The 25108-nt window shown below is 43.2% G+C and overlaps 2 protein-coding genes and 1 long non-coding RNA gene across 3 annotated transcripts in view; all 3 read left to right on the top strand.

The window, feature by feature from the left end:
• LOC144672596 (protein lifeguard 2-like) overlaps positions 1–9668 on the top strand; it is a 32644-nt gene extending 22976 nt beyond the window's left edge. Inside the window, exons 9-12 of the mRNA XM_078534419.1 lie at positions 2037–2124; positions 4719–4814; positions 6454–6507; positions 7337–9668. Of these exons, the coding sequence (XP_078390545.1) occupies positions 2037–2124; positions 4719–4814; positions 6454–6507; positions 7337–7486 (388 nt within the window). The 3' untranslated portion in view covers positions 7487–9668. The remainder of the gene's footprint in view (positions 1–2036; positions 2125–4718; positions 4815–6453; positions 6508–7336) is intronic.
• A 123-nt stretch (positions 9669–9791) lies between these two features.
• On the top strand, positions 9792–17299 carry LOC144672608 (uncharacterized). Its single transcript, XR_013574122.1, has 2 exons — positions 9792–14405; positions 14543–17299. It is a non-coding gene; the product is annotated as an uncharacterized LOC144672608 (long non-coding RNA).
• Positions 17300–20016: 2717 nt separating this feature from the next.
• Positions 20017–23685, top strand: bcdin3d (BCDIN3 domain containing). The gene is made up of 2 exons (XM_078534422.1): positions 20017–20190; positions 23104–23685. The coding sequence occupies exons 1-2, from the start codon at positions 20017–20019 to the stop codon at positions 23683–23685; spliced, it is 756 nt and encodes a 251-aa protein (XP_078390548.1).
• The last annotated feature ends 1423 nt before the right edge of the window (positions 23686–25108 follow it).

Genomic DNA, 25108 nt, shown 5'->3' with positions numbered 1-25108 from the left:
CAGCAAGTTCCAGCTCATTACCACTCAATACCTAAATAAGTTCTTCCTCACATCCCCCCCTCATCTCTTTCTCAAAACCTTAAACTGTGTTCCCCCACAGCCCTTGTGCCATCAGCTAATAGGAACAGCTTTTCTTTATCTTTCTTATCTAAACCTGTCACGATCTTGTACACCTCCATCAAATCTCCCCTCAATCTCCTTTGCTTCAAGGAAAACAACTCCTGCTCCTCCAACCCAACCTTGTAGCTAAAATCTTCCTTTCTCCTTTGCTCCATGATGCCATGCATTACCATGAGACATTTCTTAGTTAGGTAATGGGAGGAGTTTCTCTCAGTAAAGGCTGTTGTGCATCATATTCTGTTAGCCTGAGTTCTCAAGTGGTTGCAGCAACACTGCAGACTGACTCGAACCCCATGGATATCATGGCTAAATCTTGACTCTCAGGGCTGCTAAGTCCTACAAAGTTGCTTTTTGAGGGGTTTCCAACTCTGTCCTGTTCTCACTATTAAATCCTTGGCCTGGATTTTTGCTGAGTCGGAATGACTCGGGAGCCTTTTAAAAATGGCCCGCTTCTGTGTGAATTTCAGGAGTCCCTTTTCATGGTGTGGGCTGGTTGGGATTGTGAGTCAGCGTCCAGCACTCCCAGCCTGGCTGGCTCCATTGCAGAGTTAGGCATGTCCTAGTCCCCCGCAATTTTCATGGAGTCAGGCCAGGTTTTTAAAGAGTTGTGGCTCACGACCCCTCAGAGGAGATGAGAACCATTGTCTACATGAGGAACCTTTTGAAAGGTGAATTCAAAAGATCCTCCTCATGCCTCCTATGCCATGATATGCCCCCCCACCCCTCCCCATGGCCCCATCATGCCCCCTATGCCAAGCTATGCTGCCCACCCACCCCCCACAGCCCCTCATACCCCCTATGCCCCAAGCTTGCCCCCCACCCATCCCCTATGGCCCTTCATGGCCCCCATGCCAAGCTATGGCACTACCATGCCCATTCACTTACTATACATTGTATAGAACCAATGAACCCTATAGTGACAATAGTATGTGTAAATAAAAGGGTAAACAATGTCATTCATTCATTACTTTCCACTATGTTAAAAAAAGCCTTTTTACTGCAGCCCAATAAAATTGTCAATCATTCAGATCCTTTAAGTATCAATAACAGAAACTGCAAGCTCTTAAAACCACTTACTTTGTATCAATAAACATTGTAAATTTGACAGCAGAGAGCAGAGAGCCAGAGCTGACAGTTAAGCAATGTTTTCCTTGGGGCTAAGTTGTTTCAGCACTCCAATGGACCTCTGGGCTCTCAGCCAAGAATACATAATGAGACTTGGTTGAGAGGCCAGATATCCATTACTCTGATGAAACACCTGAGCCCCAAGGAAAACATTGCTTGATTGACAGCTCTGGCTCTCTGATGTCTGCTGTCAATCTCATAATGTTTATTTACACAAGGTTAAGAGGTTTCAAGTACCTGCAGTTTCTGCTATTGTTGTATTCTTGTATTTTATGATCACTGTCTTGAATACTGCATCTTACCATTCCCCCTTTTTCTTCAATTCCTTAAGATTGTCAGCTCTTTAACCAGTTTTTTTTTCTTCCCCTGTTGAACCTGTCCTCGCTTCTTCCCACCATCCCACAGCCCACATACTGTGGAACCCTTCATTAAGTCCCCTGCACTACCCCACCTCCCCACCCGTGTTCTGTTCCTTCTCCACTCCACAGGACTTTAAAACCTGGGCTTGGTGTCACCTAACCTCTGCTCCCTCATGTGACCTGCCTTCCATCCTTCTTTCTTAACCTTGGTGGGTACTTTTGCTGTAGCCTTTGTCCTTTGATTCGGCTTCTGAATGAGAGAAAGGGAAGGGCTATGGAGATTAGTGCTGAAGCTATTGACTCAAGCAGTGGGAAAACCACAGACTATCATGTCAAATGGATAATATATAAAAAAACACAAAACAATTCTCATTGATTTTTGATACCAAGAAAAAGCTCTGTATTGATTATTATTGATCTTTAATTTTCCAGCTTCTACAATACAAAATCGGTTCTGCTTTGCTTCGCCATCACGGCACTGGTGTGTTTTGCGGTTACAATATTCAGTTTTCAAACTAAGGTAAGATGGGCCTCCTGGAGGCTTCTGAATGATCAGTTCCCCCTGTGTTCTGAAAGTGAATGAACTAGCAAGACATTGGCCCTGATATTTACTGAGTCGGGATTTCCAAACTGTGAGGGGAGCAGAGTTCTGATTGAGTCTTAACTCTATGGCATGCGTTTGTTTTTTTGTATGTTCCCTGCTTGACTTCCTGTCAGGTAAAGAATGCTGTGGAAGGGTCCGCAGCCCAGGAGCAGGGAAGATAGTCCTGCTCCGGGTAAAGATCGTGAGTGGTTACAATGTGGCTTGGAGGAGCTGGGGTTGATCACAGGGTGTTGGGAAGGAGGCAAAGGTGAGGGGTGCTGGTAATCGTGAGTAGGGTGGAGGGTGGTGGGGGTGGTGGGGAGAGATCCAAAAGCAGGAGGTATTCAATCGGGCAAAGTGGGAAACTGGTTTACTTGGGAAGCCAGGAGAAAAGCTCTCTGTTCCGCTTGGTCCGCAAGCAGTGCTGGGAAAGTACTTACCTCTCCCATCCAGCAGTCCTTGTTTCCCTTTAGCTGCTGGGTTTCCTCAAGGACTGGGCAGGCAGCCCTGAAGTGGGAACAGAGATACAATCTGAGGCACGCAGCCACATTCAAATATTTAAATGAGGGAGCCACGAGCTGGGAGTGGGATGGTCACCAAATCCCTCGTCCCAGCTTCGTTAAAACAAAGTGGACAGGTTCGAAATATTTTTGGGGACTAAAATTCCCCCCATTGAATCTGGTTGTTGGTGACACACACAGAGGCAGGATTTTACTTCCATTGTGATGCCATTCACACAGACACACACACACACACACACACTCACACTCTCTCTCTTAGGATCGCTTCTTGATGCTGCACGCACCTGAAGACCATGGCAAATGTAAGACCAGCTTACATTGTTACACCTTTCCTATGTGGGGAAGGTTGTTTCACCATGGGGAAGGGTCAAATACAATGCGCCTGGTTAGGGTGACACTTGTAGCACGATGCATAGGGATTTGAGATGCTGGCTGACAGACTGGTTGAATGTGAGGGTTATGATTTTCTGACTTTTCCAGTGATGCAGCACAGAAAGAGGCACGACTCTTTTTGATATGCTCCTTGGCGCTCCAGGCCAAAAGCCACATTCATGAGCAAGCTCTTGTGCCCTTTATGTGCCCAATATCTGAGTAATTGTGGCAAATCCAGCGACAGAACAGAAACCCTTGACATTTGGTGTATCGCGGATCCACACAAGATTTCCTTGACTTGAAGAAACAGTGACATAAACACTTCACCTATGAAGTACCAAACAGTCTTCCTAACAGTGAATAGATAAATTATAGTAAAGGTGAACAGCAGGCTTACAATACACAAATATCACCCATCTGAATATAGAAAATAGCAATCCATCATATCTCTGCACTAAAGCTCATTGTAAAACAGGATTTAAAATAAGATTCCTGCCTGTAGCCATTGTGAAGCCTTCGGAGGAGCCCCTTTCGTTCTGTCTGATCTGATGGCTTCAGAAGGATTGAAAAACAGGCCTCAGGCCTGTTCCCGGCTGGAACAAGAGAAATAAAAAATGTATCTCCCAGGCTGTCAGTCAATGTAATATGCTAAAAATCCAAAAGATGGTTGTATTTAAATTGAATGGCATGGCCCCTTTTGGATGAATTATGAGGTCTTGCCTCATTTAAAAAGAATATTAGCAATAAACGTTCACATATCAAGGCCATTCTGTGCTATACCAACAGCCACTTTCATCTCTGTTCTGTCATAATGTCTATCAGCCAAACTGGGCCATTACTTCAATTGAACCTGGAGGTTCAAATTCTCAGTCTTGTTTTCGAATCCCTCCATGGCCTGGCCCCTCCCTATCCATGCAACCACCTTCAGCCCTATAACCCTGCGAGATCTCTGCATTCTTCCAATGATTGCTTCATCGCTCCACCATTGGCGGCTGTGCCTTCAGCTGCCTAGGCTCCAAGCCCTGGAGTTCCCTCCCTAAACCTCTCCACCTTTCTCTCCTCCTTTATGACACTTCTTAAAACCTACCTCTCTCACCAAGTGTCTGGCCAACCACTGTAACATCTCCTTATCTGGCTCAAATTTTGATTGATGATGCCCCTGTGAAACACCTCAGATTGACATTTTTGCATTAAAGGTGCTATATAAATGTAAGTTATTGCAGTTTAATTCTGTACATAACATCACAAGAAAGGGCAAATTCTGTAACAAATAATATATCAACAAAAACGCTTCACTTTTGCTACAGTGTGATTGCACCTCTTGTTCCTCATATGCTACAGCTGGGATTTCTGCGCCGTGTCACTATGGAAGCCACGGGCACCTCCACACAGGGGTAATGGAAATTGGAGAAAATGCACGCTGTTCTACTCTAGGGTGCCTCCCAGTGCCTGCTAGATAACACCAGAGGCTTGAGATAGGCTTGGGCATTATCTAGAGGAGCTGCCTGATGGACAAATAGTGAGGGAAAGGGGAATAGAACTTAGATATTTTTAATGTCTCTGCTTCAAATTAATTTTAATTTCCTCTGAATCTAACCACAGATCCGATAACCAAAATTTTCTCTCACTTTTTTTCAGTTTGACTTTACCTCCTGCCATGGGGTTCTGTTTGTGTTGCTGATAGTCCTTTGCATCAGTGGCTTGGTCTTGGCGATTGTGTTGCCGTTTCAATATGTACGTAAACTCCTCCACCATTCTACCCGTTCACTTGGACACAAATAATTGCCGCACCTTTTAAATGAGGGCCCATGAAGCGCTCCACTTTCAACTCCGTCTAAGCCTCGCAGAAAAAATATATTTCAAAACAGAGTGACTACTGATGCTGCAGCTGCCCTCCATCACATACCCAACTCTGTTCAGGGTTAGGTAGTGTGTTAGGGTTCAGGATCATCATTGAGAGAGTTGGGGATTTGGAGGTATGGGGATTATTAACCCTCTGCATCGCACAAGGTCCCAGCTTGCAACTTCACAGTTGTTGCTGTGATGCCTATTGATAATATGAGCCAATGGCAGAAAACAATTACTGACACCGTGGAGCAATGACCGAGACTACTTGACTATGTGGGCGAATGGGTGCCACTATTATCGACAACGTAGGCCAATGGGTGCCACTATTATTGACAATGTGGGCCAATGGGTGCCACTATTATTGACAATGTAGGCCAATGGGTGCCACCATTATTGACAATGTGGGCCAATGGGTGCCACTATTATTGACAACGTAGGCCAATGGGTGCCACTTTTATTGACAATGTGGGCCAATGGGTGCCACTATTATTGACAATGTAGGCCAATGGGTGCCACCATTATTGACAATGTGGGCCAATGGGTGCCACCATTATTGACAACGTAGGCCAATGGGTGCCACTATTATTGACAATGTGGGCCAATGGGTGCCACTATTATTGACAATGTAGGCCAATGGGTGCCACCATTATTGACAATGTGGGCCAATGGGTGCCACCATTATTGACAATGTGGGCCAATGGGTGCCACTATTATTGACAATGTAGGCCAATGGGTGCCACCATTATTGACAATGTGGGCCAATGGGTGCCACCATTATTGACAACGTAGGCCAATGGGTGCCACCATTATTGACAATGTGGACCAATGGGTGCCACTATTATTGACAACATAGGCCAATGGGTGCCATCATTATTGACAATGTGGACCAATGGGTGCCACTATTATTGACAATGAAGGCCAATGGGTGTCGCCATTACTGACAATGTGGACCAATGGGTGCCACTATTATTGACAACATAGGCCAATTGGTGCCACCATTATTGACAATGTGGACCAATGGGTGCCACTATTATTGACAATGAAGGCCAATGGGTGTCGCCATTACTGATAATGAGGGCCAATGGGTGCCACCATTATTGACAATGTGGGCCAATGGGTGCCACCATTATTGACAATGTGGGCCAATGGGTGCCACTGTTATTGACAATGTGGGCCAATGGGTAACACCATTATTGACAATGTGGGCCAACGGGTGCCACCATTATTGACAACATAGGCCAATGGGTGCCACTGTTATTGACAACATAGGCCAATGGGTGCCACTGTTATTGACAACATAGGCCAATGGGTGCCACTGTTATTGATAATGTGGGCCAATGGGTGCCACCATTATTGACAACGTAGGCCAATGGGTGCCACTGTTATTGACAATGTGGGCCAATGGGTGCTACCATTATTGACAACATAGGCCAATGGCAGAGACCAATGTTGCCGACCACTGTTGCCACTAAATGAGCCTATTATTAGAGGCCATGATTGATGCTGTGCTTGTTTTGTGTTTCAGGTTCCCTGGCTTCATGCTGTTTATGCAGTGCTTGGCGCTATCATTTTTACAATGGTGAGTGATTCACGGGGCGTTTTTACTTTGCAGCTAAGGTTTTGGACACAAGCCCTTCCCCCTCACCAGCCTGTCTCTCTGTCCTTCCCTCCCATTTTCAATTCCGACTCGGTGCTATTTCCATTTAGAAGTTTGACAAGCTGCTCGCAAGATTTGCAAAAAAGTGGGTCTCCACTGCTGGTGGAACAAGGTAAGTTTAGTGTTTCTACCTCCCACTGCAGCTGATGACCAGACAATGACCTGTGTGTGTTGTTGGCTGCAGTTTTTTAGAGGCTTTACTGGCGTCTTCTCCATCAGTGCACCACCAGTTTTAAGGGCAGGCAGGCTACTGACTGGCGGTGCTAGACTGGAGTGCCTGTCAAGTGTCAGCTGAGCTTGAACGTTGTGGGTTCAAGACCCACTCTGGAGACTTAAGCACAAAATCTAGGCTGATGCTGCCGGTGCAGTACCAATGGTGGTGCTGTACTGTTGGAGGTGCTGTCTTTCGGATAAAAGCCCTCTGAGCTGGATTTAAAAGATCTTACGGCACTTCTTAAAGAAGAACAGGTTGTCTTTTGGCTGATATTTATTCCTTAAACAAGAGCTAAAAACAGACGATCTGGTTATTGTTGTGGGAGCTTGCTGTGCGCAAATTGGCAGCCGCGTTTCCTACATTACAACAGTAGCTATGTTCCAAAAGTACTTCATTGGCTGTAAAGCGCCTTGCAACAGCCTGTGGTTGTAAGCACAGGTCATCTATTTTCTAATCTGCATGCAAACCTGTAATTACTTTAGCTTCACAGAAAAAGACCATTCAAATACCACATCCGTTATGCTTATTCTCCTCCAGTTCCTGGCCTTTGACACGCAGCTACTGATAGGGAATCGTCGATACGCGATCAGCCCTGAGGAGTACATCTTTGGGGCGCTGAATATCTACCTGGACATCATTTACATCTTCACCTTCATGCTGCAGATTTTTGGCACCAATAGAGAATGAGTCAGTCAGTCTTTGCTCGACATAGACTGCCAGATGTAAGAATACCAGCCACAGCACCACCTAGAGTTACAGCAAATGGAGTCACTGAGAGAATCCATTCACTCCAGCTTGTCCAGTAACTTATTGATATTGGAATTCTTTTGTGTTAACATACTGTGAATCTAGTATAAGGTGGAACTGCACACGCTTATAGGTAGAAGCATGACCAAAATACATATACTAGTGCATTTTGAGCTTTCTCTGTGCAAACTTCCAAGTCACAATTTAAAAGCAGAACATAGCTGACGTATCTGCTTCCTTGTATTAGAGTCAGCTGCCAGTGATCCAAGTTCAGCTTCCTCTTTTGTCAAATTTGTATTCATTTTTAAAGGGTGTAGAGTACTATTTGTGGTAGGGGTTTGGTTGCAGTGGAGGCTGGTTAGCTCTGTTGGCTAGACAGCTAGTGAGTGGATCAGATTTACACCAACAGCACATTCCCTGTTCTGGTTGCGATAGACCTGGGGCCTGTCTCCTCATTCTACCCACAGTAAAAAAAAAAATCGCAGCATTTTGCTGTGGCTTGGCAAATAATCGCCCAGGACCTGCCTGTGGGCAGAGAACCAAAGAAGAAGCAATATCTATAAATGCCTTGGAAAGAATTTTCAAACAGTATTTGTTGGTTGAGTGGGCTGTCTATTTTGACAGCCCAGGCCTATTCTGCTCTGCAACTGGTCACTGGGAGGTGCATGGAGTCCAGGGGTTGAATGGACCCTTTTAAAAAAAAATTTACCTCTCCCCAAAATGGCAAAAGGGGGAAATTGCTCTCACTCTTGCTCTTACACACTTTTACATATCAGCCATGGCTCATTGGGTAGTACTCTTGCCTCTGAATCAGGGGGTTGGAGGTTCAAGACCACCCCAGAGGCTTGAGCACAAAATCCAGGCTGACACTCCCAGTGCAGTACTGAGGGAGTGCTGCGCTGTTGAAGGTCTCAACCATCTTTATGCCCTCTTGGGCGGACGTTAAACGTTTCACAGCACTATTTCGAAGGTGAGCTCTCCATAAACCCCATTTTAAAAGCAGATTAGCAGATCATTTATTTCATTTGCTGCGTGTGGGAGCTTGCTGTGCGCAAATTGGCTGCTGCGTTTGCTGACATGACAACAGTGACTGTACTTGAAAAAATAATGAATTGAAACTTTTGGGAAGGATGTAAAAGGCGCTATAGAAACACAAATTCTTTCTTTCCTTCCTTCTGTACTGTAGCTTCTAATATCCCCTCTGCAAAGTGCTGAGTTGCATACTCCAACATTCAGAATAAAAAGGCTAGCAAAAATTAGTAGAACACTAGCATAGTGGTTATGTTACTGAACTAGTAATCCAGAGCTCGGATTAATGATTTAGTGATACAAGTTCAAATCCCATCATGGAAGCTGGGGAATTTAAATTCAGTTAAATAATTTGGAACCTTCACTGCCACCTTCTGAAGGGCAATTGGGGATGGGCAATAAATGCTGGCCTTACCAGCAATGCCCACATCCTGTGAATTAATAAAAGAAATCCAGACCAAGTGATGATGATGCTCATTGCAGGCCATGAATAACGGGTTCCAGTGCACCCTGAGTTATTTGCCCAAAAAAAGGGGGATAAAAGAAGGGTCAGATAATTCTCAATTGTACAAAGACTCTTGGCCCAGGAATGAAGATGAGTACAAAAGAAAACATACAAACCAACGAGATTGAGGGACAGGAATTATTTGGGGTCTGTCAAGCCTGCCACACACCACGATGGATGGAGCAGCATGAGTAAACACATCCTTAAACTCCCTCCCACAGCCATGTCAAAATCCAGAGCCAGTAAGGGAAAAAAACAGCCTGGACAATTCTTCTCTGACACCGTTGGCCAATCAGAACCAGTTGAGGAGATTGTGTGGACCAAGTGCTATTGAAATTGTATAAAACCAATAACAAAAGAGACACAACGCTGTTTTATTCACAGAGAAAGGGAGGTGAAACCTAGATAATAAAGTAAGCTTTGCAATGAGATCTCACACAAAGCTTCTTCCCATGAAAATTCTGGCAACAATCAGGGCAGCAGACAATGGGGCCATCTATGATACATCAAGTGAATGCTGGGTTGGAGGCAGATCAAAGTCATTCTTTTTGGTAAACTTTTATTTAGAAATTCTGAATACAATCTTCAGTTTAGGACCTATAACTGAAGGTGCGGCCGCCAATGGTGGAGCAATTAAAATCAGGGATGCCTAAGAAGCCAGACTTAGAGGAGCGCAGAGATAGGGAGGGGTGAGGCCATGGAGGGATTTGAAAACAAGGATAAGAATTTTAAAATCAAGATGTTAATTGACTGAGAGCCAATGTAGGTCAATGAGCACAGGGGTGATAGGGGAATGGGACTTAGACAGCCAGCTTTAATCCTTTTGTATGCACCAGACGGAATTCCATCAGCTGATGTTGCTCGGATAACCGTGATTAATCCCATGATTATTCAACAAGTGTTCACTCTCTTTTAAATTCATCATTTTCTTTCTGAACAATTCAGTTTGCTGAATATTCTTGACCCGGGATTTAAGTAAGTTAGTTGTGATACGGTGCAACATAATGCAGTCAACATGATACTCTGCAATATAACATACTCCAAATGTGGCATCCTTGTAGCACTGACAGCACCATAAGTCAGAGGATCAGCTCACTTACATATACACTAAATGAGTGCAAGTTCTATAACTTGGGAGAAAAATTTGCAGAGCCATGTAAGAACAACAACTCTCATTTACATAGTAACTGTAACATAATAAAACAGCCTAAGATGCTTCACAGGAGCATTATAAAACAAAATATGACCCTAAGCCACATAAGGCAATATTAGGTCAGATTACCAAAGGCTTGGTCAAAGAGGTAGTTTTAAGGAGTGTCTTAAAGGAGGCGAGCAACAGAGAGGCGGAGAGGTGTAGCGAGGGAATTCCAGAGCTTGGGGCCAAGGCAACTGAAGGTACGGCCGCCAGTGGTGGAGCAATTAAAATTGGGAATGCAGAAGAGGTCAGAATTAGAGGAGTACAGAAATCTTGGGGGATTGTGGGGGTGGAGGAGATTCCAGAGAAAGGGAGGGGTGAGGACATGGAGGGATTTGAAAACAAGGGTGAGAATTTTAAAATCAGGACGTTGCTTGACTGGGAGCCAGTGTAGGTCAGTGAACACAGGGGTGATAGGGGAATGGGACTCAGTGCAAGTTAAGACACGGGCAGCAGAGATTTGGATGACCTCAAGTTCACAGAGGGTAGAATGTGGGAGACCAGCCAAGAGTGTGTTGAAATAGTCAAGGAAAGAGCATGGAAAGGGGGATTCATTGGATAGCACTTTCAAAGAGCTGGCACAGGCAGGATCTGTTGAATGGTCTCCCTCAATATGACATTGTGCATCTTCACCTATTGAACTAGGCCATTATGACACCTACTGTTCAGATCAGTGTGACACCGAATACTGTTCTTCATCAGCCTTGCCCCACACAATATAGTCAAGAGACCTCTCCTTCTTTTACAGTCTGGAGTGGGAATTTTCAACTCATGTCTATTGTAAAAGCCACACCTGCACTCTTTAAAATGTCAATGGGGCTGGATTTGCTTCTGGCTTGTGTGTCACTGCCCTATATCCCGAAAGCTGAAGAGAAGCTTACTTCCAATGAAACCATATCCCTTTTGTGCGCCTGAGCCATGCTCAAAAGCAGCAGAAAAATGAGATCTTTTACATAATTGTAAAGCTGACAGTCGGTAATCTATGGCTGCCATTGTTGCCTCAACTTCTGCTTTTTGTTGCATTAAAAAGTTAAAATAATGGTTTGCACACAAATGATCATGCTTAGTATTGTGTGGTCTGAAACATTCGCATGAATCAAACGATGAATATCATGAAAGAGGGTGAGAGAGAGAAAAAGAGATGGCCTTCATGAGTCATAAAAGTAATTCAATAATGATGTGGAACATTACAGCATTATTTCCTTTGTGATATGATTTAGGAGGGTCAACAAATGGATTGATTTTCTTTGCTGCTGGCATTATTTTCTTGGGCTGAGCATATTCAAATATTTATTCTGGTGGGCACTGTGTTGAGACAAGAAAATGCAGTGCAGATGTGACTTCAGTTGTTTTGCATTGCAGCCCACATAGTTCAACAAAAGAGACAAAGTCCCTTTAAGAGTTGTTAGTAGCATTGTCTCAGTAGCTTGACTTTAGTCTTACTAAAGAGTGGTTTGTGAGCCTTCTGTCACTTGTTTGCAAACACATATACACAATGATGTGACTAATATTGAATGACCAGTGTCTTCTTGAGTTTGTGTCAGATGTAATGGAACTGGGCCATTGTACTCCTGTCCCTTCAGAATCTTTTCCTTATTGAATAACTGAAATGAAAGGTCAAGGACTAAGTAAAGGACCACGGCTCACAGTGCAGAACACCAGCAAGCTTGAAAGAAAGGTAAATTTGGAAGGTGGCATTTGGATGACACCAAATTTGGGTTTCGAAAGCCTATTGATTGTAGGAGGAGGGAGAGGGCTGAGGGAGGAAAGGAATTCCACGTTTTTGAGTTCCTGGCAATGAATGAGTTAAAGACGGAGAATTCTGCTCTCATGATTTGAACTAAGGTGCTTTGTCAAACAATCCTTCTTCAAGATGCGCCATCAGCATTGCGTCTGAAGTGAGGGAATGAATCACGAACGCCCTAGCTTAGGTACTGAATTTCTGTGTTTGCTGTCAATCTGCAGCACGATCTCAGGAGTCAAAATAGTTGGGGATCTTCCCTGATTAAGTTGAGGAAGTTCAGTCTTCTTTAGAATTTATCAGGCTGGGATTAGTTAGCGTAGATGGTCAATGCTAAATTGTCTTCAGCTATGACTCCTTGTGAGATATGTCTGTCACACATCAGATGTGACATTTTATTACACAAGTACTGTATTGGGAGTATTGTGAACAGTATGGAGGATAGTGATAGACATTAAGAGGACACAGACAGTTTGGTGGAATAAGTGGATATGTGGCAGATGAAGTTTAATGTAGAAATGTGTGAAGTATGTGATACATTTTGGTAGGAAGAATGAGGAGAGACAGTATAAAATAAAAGGTACAATTCTAAAGAGGGTGTAGGAGCAGAGAGACCTGGGGAGTTTATGTGCATTAATCAATGAAAGTAGCAAGACAGGTTGAGAATGTGGTTAATAAGGCAATAAGGATCCTGGGCTTTATAAATAGAGACAGAGTACAAAAGCAAGGGAGTTATGATGAACCTTTATAAAACACTGATTCAGCTTCAACTGGAGTATTGTGTCCAATTCTGGGCACCGCACTTTAGAAAGGATATGAAGGCATTAGAGAAGGTGCAGAAAAGATTCATGGGAATGATTCCAGGGATGAGGGACTTCAGTTATGTGGATAGATTGGAGAAGCTGGGGCTGCTACCCGTGGAGAAGCGAAGGTTGAGAGGAGAATTAATAGAGGTTTTCAAAAATCATGAGGGGTCGAGACAGAGTAGATACCAGAGAAACAGTTTCCATTGGTGGAATGGTCAAGAACTGGAGGACACCAATTTAAGGTGATTGGCAAAAGAACCAAAGATGACGTGAGGAAAAACTTTTTTACGCAGTGAGTAGTTATGATCTGGAATGCACTGCCTGAGAGTGTGGTGGAGGCAGATTCAATCATGGCTTTCAAAAGAGAATTAGATAATTATCTGAAGAGAAAAAATTGCAGGGTTACGGGGAAAGGGCGGCGGGGGCTGGTGGTGGTGGGGCTAGCTGAGTTGCTTTTGCAGAGAGATGGCACTGCCACAAAGGGCTGAAAGGCCTCGTTGGTGTTGTAACCATTTTATGATTCCATAAAGTACATTTTCGTATCATACTTTTTTTTTGAAGTAAAAAGGGAGCCAGCTAGACATTTCCAGCTGACCTCCAGTTAGTCAGAGTATCTTCTGAAAAGCAATTAGCTTCTAATTGATTTGTTGGCCTTAAAGGTGCACACACAGTCATTTATAGCTTTACTTTAGCAAGAGAGTAATGCATTGTGTTATATGGTATAATGACCCTGTCCTTTTAAGGGCCAGGCAAACAATTTTAACTTAATGTTAGGCCAATAGGTAAAGTAGGCTGATTTGAAAGAAATTTGATAGAGGCATTCAAAATCATGAGGGGTCTGGACAGAATAGATAGGGAGAAACTGTTCCCATTGGTGAAAGGATCAAGAATGAGAGGGCACAGATTTGAAGTAATTTGCAAAAGAAACAATAGTGATATGTGGAAAAACATTTTCACACAACAAATGGTTAGGGTCTGGAATGCGCTGCCTGGAAATGTGGTGGAGGCAGGTTCAATTGAAGTATTCAAGAGGGAATTAGACTGTTATTTGGAAAGAAAGAATGCACAGGGTTACAGGGAGAAGGTGGGAGAATGGAACACGGTGAGTTGCTCATTCGGAGAGCCGGTGCAGACATGATGGGCCAAATGGCCTCCTGCACCAAAACAATTCCATGACCAGTAGGCCTACAAATTAAGAGCAGCCCATAAACATAAACCTAAACGGGATCTTTTTTACAATCATCGTAACTTGACCTAGGGACAATCTCAAGGGCCTGAAAATTGAAAGTGTTCTTGAGTGTTACTGGGTGGATGTTAAAAGACACACCATCTTTGTTGGAAAACGTTTGCTAAACACTGTGGATCAAAGATTGAATTTGGGTCAAAATGCATTGCTGGACAAATGTCATCGAGTTTCTTGAGATTAGACAGAATAATGGAGGCAAAAACCTTGAAATCATTTGAGATTCAATCTAATGTTGCGTTAGTAGGGGTGCGGAATTGTTGGGTCACTTTAGAAAGATGAATTAAGATGGGCTGAATGGCCTTCCCTGACCATGATTATCTTGTGATATCATCAGAATGTGCCACCAGTTTTCTTTTCTCCTCCTCATAAGCTGTCAAGATGGCAACCCTCTGAGCAAGTACATTATAAATGACTTGAATCTTTGTAAATTTGGGGACAAACCCAACTGGATGAGGATGGAAAGCAAATGGAAAGTCCTCTTTGGACTGCACAATGAAATGGCTAACTCACCAGTTTTAAGATTGTCTCAATAAATCCATAGGCACTCATATTGTTTGAAATCGGTATCTCTGATAACATCTGACTGCTCCAGTTCATTCTCAATGCACCCAAAAGCTTCTCCTCGAATGCAGACAGGATTTGACCTGCCAGTGCAATCATTCCCATTTCAGCATCAATTATGTTTCACCTTCCTCTGATACTCTGCACTAGTTTTCTCTTAGTCACTGCCCTGTCCTCTCTACAGTTCATGGTGAGGCTGTTAAATAGGAGTCTGCGATGAGAGATGATTTGGAACTCATTCAGAAGTTCACAGAATCACAGAATTGTTTTGGTGCAGAAGGAGGCCATTTGGCCCATCCTGTCTGCACCGGCTCTCCGAATGAGCAACTCACCTTGTTCCATTCTCCCGTCTTCTCCCTGTAACTTTGCACATTCTTCCATTTCAAATAACAGTCTAATTCCCTTTGGAATACTTCAATTGAACCTGCCTCCACCACATTCTCAGGCAGTGCATTCCAGATCTGAACCACTTGTTGTGTGAAAACGATTTTCCTCATATCACTATTGCTTCTTTTACAAATTACTTTAAATCTGTGTTCTCTCATTCTCGATCCTTCCCCCAGTGGGAACAGTTTCTCCCTTTCTACTCTGTCCAGACCTCTCATGATTTGAACACCTCTGTCAAATCTCCTCTCAGCCTTCTCTTCTCCAAGGAGAACAGTCCTCACTTCCCCAACCTATCTTCATAACTGAAGTTCCTCATCCTTGGAACCATTCTCGTGAATCTTTTCCACACTCTCTCCAATGTCTTCACATCCTTCCCAAAGTGCGGTGCCCAGAACTGGACGCAATACTCCAGCTGAGGCCAAATTAGTGACTTATACAAGTCCAACTTAACCAGTTGCTGTTAAGTTAAGACTATAACTATTCAGCCCTTTTTGGCAGCTCTCACAGGGTTATTTTTGAAATGCTCAACTGTAATGTACAGTAGTTAAAGCCCACAGGGGGATTTCTGTGGGGTAACTGCGGCAAACACAGTATAAGGTTACAATGGTACTTCCGACCTAAACATGATTAAGAGGTCACTGCATTCCTTAGGTTGGCATTAGTTGTGAAAAATGAGCATCATTGTCATGCAGATTTTTGTCTGAGAAGTGAAACCACTTGATGTAGGTACTTCCATGCACCTCCAGTTTTGCACTGGACTGTATAACTCTATCCAGTGTGGAGCTGCTTTTAAGAAATATCAGTTGACCAGCCTAGGCACTTTATAAACTGACTGCAGAGTCTTGTAACATAATGAGGAAGTGGATATGCACTCCAAACTTACTTGGGCAGCAGGGCTCTGAGCTTGGCGTCTGGCCCGCACTTAAGCTGCAGTATAACTCAGACTGGCAGATGCAATATGACGGCAGACTGAGAAAGAAAAGACCAATTCTCCATCCCTGTTATAATCTCTTTTCATTTTAAAATGACACTGGCTTATTTGTTACGCAGTTTCCCCAGTTTATTGGACACACAGCTTGTACGTACAAAAGTCGACACTAAAATACACACACACTGACCAAATAGTACCAAAAAATGCTTGAATTGTCATGCACATTAAAAACGTGTTGAGATAGGAAAAATCAGTGAAGTTGATTTTTTTTTAATGCTTTGGATGGAACCAATAAGCCATCCCATTTTTCATATGCTAATTGCACTTACCCAGTTTCATGCCATCACTGCTATATGCACTGAATTGCCTCTTGAGTCCATTTATGCTACCCACCCAACTGGCATCTTTCTCTGGTAACCTATTCCTGAACTTTAATTCCCTTTGGGTGAAAACATTTCCCCTGACGTTTTCCTAAGCATCAACTGTGGTTTAGTTGGTAGCACTCTTGCCTCAGAGTCAGGAGGCTGTTCCACTCTCGAGATTTGAGTGCACCAATCAAGGCTGACACTCCAGTGCCATGTTGAAGAGGTGCTGCACTGTCTGAGGTACCATCTTTTGAATGAGATGTTAAACTGAGGCTTTGTCTTCCCTCTCAAGCGGACATAAAAGATCCCATTGTGCTATTTTGAAGAAGAGCAGGGGAGTTCTCCATGGTGCCCTGGCCAATATTTATTCCTCAATCAACATCACAAAAACAGATCTGATCATTATCACATCACTGTTTGTGGGAGGTTGCTGTAGCACAAATTGGTTACCACATTTCCTACATTACAACAGCGACTGCACATCCAAAGTACTTCATTGGTGCTATAGAAATGCAAGTTCTTAATTTTTAATGTTAATTCCTCTTAATCACTTAATTGTTAATCACTCTTAATTTTTAACCTGAGCTCTTTTAGTATTTGATTTTTTTCAATCATGAAGAGTCCCATCCAGAGCATTAACCTTTCACTCTCTTTTACAGATCCTGATAGACCTATGCTGTGTTACAAGCATTTCTGTTTTATTTCAGATTCTCAGCGTTTATAGTATCTCTTGATAGCAAAGCTTGACTTTTCACCCAGTGTGTAGCATCAAATCTTTACTCCCTGAGGGTCAAATTTGTGGCCTGACAGACTGTTTTAAATTATGAAGAGGTGTACAAATTATATTTTTCTGTAGTAAAATGTTGTGATATCATCTGCTTAGTTGCTTTTCTGACCGTGTACTTTGTTACTTCGCTTGAATGTTGCGGCTTGTTTGTGGTAAACTTTGTACTTCCATATTGCTAATAAAGAACCAAACTAAACCCATCAGAATTGACGCATTCATTTAATGTCATTGTAGTTTCATTATTTTTGGATTATGGGATGTGAAATAAAGAACAGAAACATCTGGAACTTTGTGCTAACCAAAGTGAGGTGTGTCTGCCAGCTGTGTGGCTCAGTTGGTAGCACTCTCGTTTCTACGTCAGAAGGCTCTGGGTTCAAGTTCCCCTCCAGAGCTTGAACATTAAAATCAAGGCTGATGCTGGAGTATGAGGGAGGGCTGCATGGTTGGAGGTGCAGTCTTTTGGATGAGACATTAAACAGAGGCCCCATCTGCCCCCTCAGGTGGATGTAAAAGATCCCATGGCCACTATTTCAAAGAAGAGCAGGGGATTTATCCCTGGTGGCCTGGCCAATAATTATCCCTCAATCAACATCACAAAGAGAGATTATCTGGTCATTATCACATTGCTGTTTGTGGGAACTTGCTATGCACAAATTGGCTGCCGCTTTCTCTACAGTGACTACACTTCAAAAGCACTTCCTTGGCCGTAAAGTATTTGAGACATCCGGTGGTCATGAAAAGTGCTATATAAATGCAAGGCTTTCCTTTTTCCTCTCCTTGGGTTCACCAGTACGCCTCAGCTCCAACCTCAGGAGAAGGCCCCTTTCATTGCCACTCATTGACAACCAGTAATTGCTGATGGAATTGTCCATATGTGGACATGAGGTCAGAACAAAAATAGGCTCAATGTGATGACTTCCACAGAAGAATATCACACTGACACCATCCGGCAGAGTAATAGGGAAAAAAAATCAAGGAGGCAGAGACTGACATTGTTCAAAAAAATTTATTGACAGTATAAAGTGGATTTTGCACTATTGCAGGAGATTTGGCCCAACCATGGCCCATTAATGTCTTAATGAGGGTTTCAGTCTGCTTTAATTGTGAACTGATCCCACATTTACGTAGAAAGCATACTGGAACATTCATTCTGAACATCAGCGAATGGACAGTGTGTAAATTTATTTTAAGAATCTGAGGTTATATCAGAAATTAGCCCTTGGGTTCTATTTTAAGGGGATTATTAAGATTCACCACAATACCTAGAGTCCTGCAACCTTCCGAGATCTCTGCACTCCTCCAATTCTGACCTTTTGCGCACCCCCCCATCATCATCCTGATTTCCATCACCTTATTAGTGGTTGTGCCTTTAATTGCCCAGGCTCTAAGCTCTGGAATACCCTCCCTAACTACTGCTGTGATCAAGCTTGTGGTCACCTGTCCTTATACAGCTTGGTGTTAAATTTTGCATGATAACATTCCTGCGAAGCATCCTGGGACATTTTTCTATGCTAAAGGCACTATATAAATGCAGGTGGTTGTTGAAGATTCAATATCAGGATTCAATACAATATCAGTTGAAGACGCTATCAGTTGAAGATTCAATAACATATCCATTTGAAGATACAATGAAGGTTCAAGACTATAATGGAACTCGCTGCCTCCGAGGGGGGTGGAAGTGGAGGCGATGAATAATTTCAAAAGGAAATTTGATGGGCACTTGAGGGAAATAAACTTCAGGGCTACGGGGATAGAATGGTGAATGGGACTGACTGGATTGCTCTACAGAGAGCTGGCATGGACTTGATGGCCTCCTTCCGTATGACACTATAATCATTGAAGATTCAACTCATATATGTTGAAGGTTTGATACTATATTTAGTGTCATATTTGAAGATTCAATATTTTGCACATTGAAATATTTTCAAAGCTTTGTCCAGGTGCAAAAATAACTGTCAGACAGGGAAATGTTTTACGATATGGCTAAGACAACTGTGTAAATGGTTTATTAAAGTACTTGTAATTTTTTTCAAATATACCTATTTATGTCTTAAGGTCTAGAAATATTAAAATGTAGTATTTTATTATCACTATGATAATTGAATTGAAACAAAATCAACAAGGGGAACAGTGTTTGAATGAAAGTCTGCCACAAATAAGTGAACATAGCTTGGCGGACATAAAAACAGAAAATGCTGGAAAAGCTCAGCAGATCTAACAGCATTTGTGGAGAGAGAAACATTTCGCGTCTATATGACTTCTTCAGAGCCGGCTGATGACTTAATAGATGAGGTACTATATTATGCAGATTCATGGTGCCAGAATTGGCCTTGGTCCTTGCAGCCCTCAGGGGAAAAATCAATCAGTCAGGATTCCAACTAATTAAAGTACAGGATTGGATTTGGTTGTGAAGCCTGCCACTGCTAAATAGGCAATCGCCTGGTCAATGATCACTGGGCGAGGTATTGGATTGCTCTCAAGTCCCCCACTGCTGTACTTCAGCTATGTGATCGGAGTTGGGAAAATGATGATTTACAAATGCAGATCAGAGAAGTAGACTGAATCCCGATATGTTTAATATCTGCTGAACAAAGTGAGTTAATTCTACTGCGGTGAAAAACTGAAACATCTGTTTAGGTGTTTTTAATTATGGAAATGCTTTTATTTTAAGTTTCTAAAATCCCAAAAAAGGGAACTATATTCACCTTTTGGGGGAAATTCGTTTTGTAAAACCTGGAATCAAACGCTTTCCCCATAATTTTTCATCTGATCATTTTTTTATCTGAACAGGCAAGATTGGCAAACTTGTATTGGAACGCAGCCGGAACCTTTCGCCGTGGTTACTGCGGTGGGGAGAGCATGGTTCTGTGTTGGACAAACAATGGCGTCCCCCATGCATGAGGCGCAGCCTGAACACATGAAGACGGAAAATGAGCAGTGTGAGCCCGGAGCGGCGCCATACGGCAACTTCATTAACTATTATCGTTTCAATCCTCCAGGGGAGCGGCTGCGACTGATTCCGGCCGCTGATTTAGTGGCAGTCTTCCCGGGAGGAAGAACGGTGGCGCTGGACGTGGGCTGTAACTGTGGGGTAGGAGCCTAATTTAATAGGCCTGAGACTCTAGTTATAATCGACTGTGACCAGCCGGCAATGAATCTAAAAGGCGTAAAAGTTACTTCAGTTAACTTTCATATGATAAGACAATTTTTACCTAATGTAGTAATTATAATGCTTTAAAAAAACATAGCTGTTTTCCCCACGATTGCATCTCTGTCAGATGTTGCAGGCAGTCGCTATGATATTTTCTGGATGTCTCACTGCTGCCCTTTGCAATGCTGTCGCCAGGTTCATTTCGTGTTCCAAAAGCGACACCCTTTAATGTTCTGGCATAATTCGTCGCAAATTGCTCCCTTTATCAGCAGTGCTTTGACTTGTACATCATCCTAATTTATGCCCAGCCCTGAAGAGCCAAAAATGTCATTTTGTACTAATGCATGTTTGCACTTAAAACAATGTGTCGTCTTCTCGCTACCGCACCCCCCCCCCTCCAAAAAAAATATCCGGCACGAAGTTTTACAGTTTAGTGTGGAAAACGGACATCGGATTCGTCTAAAGTTAGTACAAATCCGGTGTCCGCTTTCTTGCTGGTTTGTGAAACCGCCTCATTTTGCCGGGCGGTTTCCCAAATCAGTGGATGTGGTTGGGTTGGGGAAATACAACTAATTCTCCAGTGACAATTCTGTGTCAAACTTGAACTAGTCCTGTGTGCAGAGCTCTCGAGCTAAAGCTTTCGTAGTAGTTTATTCCAGAATGTGTAACGTGCCGGAGGTTAAGCAAGTTATACTAGTTTCCAAACTGGCGTCCATTTGGCTGTGCTCAAGTGTTGCATATTTCTATGTTGTTTAACATCACAGGACATAGTACAACACAGGAGGCCATTTGGCCTATCAAGTATGTGCCAGCTCTTTGGAAGAGCAATCCAGTTAGTCCCACTCCCCTCCTCATTCCCCATATCCCTGCACTTGTTTCTGCTTCAATCCATTTTCCTTTTGGAGGCTAATATTGAATCTGTTCCCACCACCCTTTCAGGCAGTGCATTCCAAACACTCATTGCGTAAAGTTGTTTTGTTTCATTTTACTTTTATTTTCCACCTTTGCTGAAGATGCAGAATGCCAGTTTTGGGAAGCAGATGTCTTAACTTTTGACACTCGGTATCTGAATCAGATGCCTTTATGTCAGATTCTAAACCAATGCAGAGTAAAGCTTCCTTTGCTCTGTTACAAAAATGTGTGCCGTTGTTCCAGCTGAAGCAAAGCACCCTTGACCCACACCCACCCGCCCCCTTTTGTCCTAGCCCCCATTAAACACTCTCATCCTGGTTGTTCCCCTAGTATGGCCCCCATCACAGTTCCCTTTAATCCAGGGGATGCAAGTTTGAAGGTTTATGGTGGACAACTGGTTTAACCATTCACCATCAGATCTGGCTGGACCACATAGGATCTGCTGTCACTCCCTTTGCCCCTCGCCTACTGGATCAAACTCCTCCCCTCCCCTAGACCTGAACTTGCATCTTTCTCTAATGTTCTGCTATCTCCTCTCATCCAAGCTCATCTTGCCCATGAGACCCACCTCCTGTCCACTTGATTCTGTTCCCAAAAACTGCTGATCACCAATGTTCCCTCTAATCTTTTAGTGCGGAGTTTTTTTTTTGCATGACCATGCATGCACGATAACGAAGGTCTGATTTGTGTGCAGCCTGTGAGGGAACTCGTGGATTGCTGTACAGCTTGGGAGGAACATGGCTGACCACCCAACCTGCCATCCTGACTCCCTCTTTCCCCCCTCCCCCCCCCACCAATGTTAGCTGCTATTGTTAACAGTTCCTTCTCTCACCCTCCCCTTCAAGTCTGCTGTCATTAACCCATCCCTCAGAAGTCCACCGTTAATCCCTGTATCCCTACCACCCATCTCCAACCTCCCTTTCCTCTGCAAAGTCCTTGAACATGCTGTTACCTTTCCAAATACATTCTCCTCTTTCTTTCAACTTCATGTCTCACCTTAAATTGGGTTTCTGCCCATGCTGCAGCTATGATACAGCTTTTATCAAAGCCGCAAATGACATCCTCTGAGACTATGACCTTGATGCACTCACTGTCTCTTGACCTCTCTGCACCCTTTGACATGGTTGACCATATCATCTCCAACACCCCTCTGAGGTAAAACTGCCTTTGCCTGGTTCCATTCTTATCTATCCTGTTGTAGCCAGACAATCGCTGCAGTGGCTTCTCTTCCCGTTCCTGCACTGTTAACTTGTTCCCGAGGATTTATCCTTGGAGCCCCTCCCATTTCTCACCTACATGCTGCCTCTTGACCACATCTGAAAACACTATGTTGGGTCCACACACACTGAAACCACCAGCTCTACCTCACCTCTCTCAACCCATCCACTACCTCTGATTCAGTCTTGCTGCTTGGCCAACACTGGATGAGCAGGAATTACCCTCCCAATTTAATATTGGGAAGTCCAAAGCCATTGCCTTGGTCCTCACCACAAACTCTATTCTTGTTTTCGAATCCCTCCCTGACCTTGCCCCCTCCCACTTCCCCTGTAACCTTTCCAAATCTCCGTGCTCCTCTATTCATGCCTCTTGCATGTCCCCCTGATTGCAATCTCTCCACCATTGGTGGTTGTCTTCAGCTACCTGGGCCTTATGCTCTCATCTCCTCCCTAAACCTCTCCTCCTTTAAGACCTACCTCATTGACCAATCTTTTGGTCACCCCCTGTCTTGTATCTCTATGCCTTGGTGTCCAATATTATTTGGTAATACCCCTGTGAAGTGCCTTGTGACATATGTTAAAAGTGCTTGTTTATAATGTGATACATTAAGGTAGCCAGAATTCAATTTGCTTGTAATCCATAAACTCAGTCTTAGATTTTTGTCCTTTGTGGATGCTTTTCTTTATGCTTTTTAATTTTACAAACTGTCAATGTCTTCCTCAGGATTTCAGCGTTGCCATGTATAAGCACCTTTGTGATCTGAAAGAAAACCTGATGTGGGTTTCTCCAGGTGGAATGGACTTGAAGCTACTTGGTTGTGACATCGATGCTGACCTGATCCAAAGAGCCACTGAATCTAATTCCTTTCCTGAATCCATTTCATACGTTACTTTGGATGTCATGGACCCTGCTTCCCGAGAGGCCGTGTTAAAGCCTTACTTGGACAAATTTGACCACACTGCTTTTGACATTTGCTTTTGTATGTCTGTGACAATGTGGATCCATCTCAATCACGGTGACCAGGGGTTACTGGATTTCCTAGTGTGTGTGTCGGGACTTTGCGAGGCTTTGCTGATTGAACCGCAACCCTGGAAGTGCTACCGAGCTGCAGCCCGCAGACTGCGCAAGCTGGGCAAAAGCGAGTTTGACCACTTCAAAACCCTCTCTATCAAAGGGGATGTGGCTCAGAAGATTCAGCAGTTCCTGATAACTGATTGCAAGATGGAACTGGTCCGGTGTTTTGGGAGCACCAGCTGGGACAGGAGTTTACTGCTTTTTAAAAAACGTTCCTTGAGTCAAGACTGAATAAGCCAAAATTTGAAGCAGCTACTAATTATTCACAAGGCACTTTATTCTGTGTTTGAAATTAAAACCTTTTTTAAAACGACACTAAAACAATTTTTTAAAAATAGCCTTGGCTGAATTTATTATTGAGACTGTGTATTGTTTCTCAAATTTTCCCTTCAACAGGCATTAAGCTAGCTGGTCTATAATTATCCAGGTTAGCTCTTTTTGAGAATGGGTGCTACATTGGCCACTCCAGTCCTCTAACACACACCCACACTTCAGAGAACCCTGAAAAATAATATCTATGGATTTGGATACCTTCATTTCCTTTCTTCCCACTGCCCCCCTTCATCCCCATTTCATGCAGGATCCTGAGATATATCCCATCAGTTCCTGGCACTTTATCCTTTAGATAAACTAACTTCTCCAGTACTTTGCTTTAATCATTTTTAACCAGTTTGGCCTCCTCCCCATATCCTTGTTCGTAAATGTTGAAGTGAAGGTGTTTTTTAAGTATTCCTGTAGAGGTTCAGCAGAAAAATCAACATAATCTCTTTTTCCCCCTCTCACTAATGTTTGTACAGTATTTTACTGTTAATATTTAGAGATTCTGTCTTTGCATCCTTTCCTTGTCCCTTTCTAGACTTCTTTCCTTATTTTTCTTCTTTTTATCCTGCCTATAGCCTTCTGGTGTCATTTTCAGTTTAATTTGGTTTCTAATCCACAGCTGAAACTTGAACTTTTTATAATTTATTCAACTTTCCAACCTGTTTTTAAAGTATCCTATTGATATTGGCACTCAGGCTGTAGATCAACATTTGCCATGTGTATTTTTTCTCTTTTCATTTGGATCTTGGACCTGATTATTTTATGGTCATTACTCCTAAAGTCCTCACTTTATCTACCTATTTTCTATTTCATTACTCATAACTAGATCTAGCAAGACCTCTTGTAGACATGTGGACACACTGCTTGAGGAAGGAGTCCTGCACTATTTTGAGGAACTCCACTCCCTTTTCCCTCTGAGCAGGTTATTGAAACTTCTCAGAACAGTAATGTTCAAAATAATCTCTTTGATCTGTCTCTTGATTTCCCAGCCCTAATCTGTGGGTCTGCAGCACAATCATGAGGTGAGAGTAAATGCCCTTGACATCAAGGAACCCGAGCAAAATTGGAGTCAATGGGAATCAGAGGGTGAACTCTCTGCTGGTTGGAGTCATATCTAGCGCAAAGGGAGATGGGTGTGGTTGTTGGATGTCAGTCATCTCAGCTGCAGAACATCACTGCAGGAGTTCCTTAGGGTAGTGTCCTAGGCTCAACCATCTTCAGCTGCTTCATCAATGACCTTCCCTCCATCATAAGGTCTCAAGTGGGGATGTGCAATCATCAGTGAACAATGTTGAGCACCATTTGGGACTCCTCAGGTACAGAAACAGTTAGT

This window comes from Cetorhinus maximus, chromosome X, assembly GCF_964194155.1.
Source record: "Cetorhinus maximus chromosome X, sCetMax3.hap1.1, whole genome shotgun sequence".
NCBI classification, from domain to species: Eukaryota; Metazoa; Chordata; class Chondrichthyes; order Lamniformes; family Cetorhinidae; genus Cetorhinus; species Cetorhinus maximus.
This window is presented reverse-complemented; position numbering and strand designations above follow the sequence as displayed.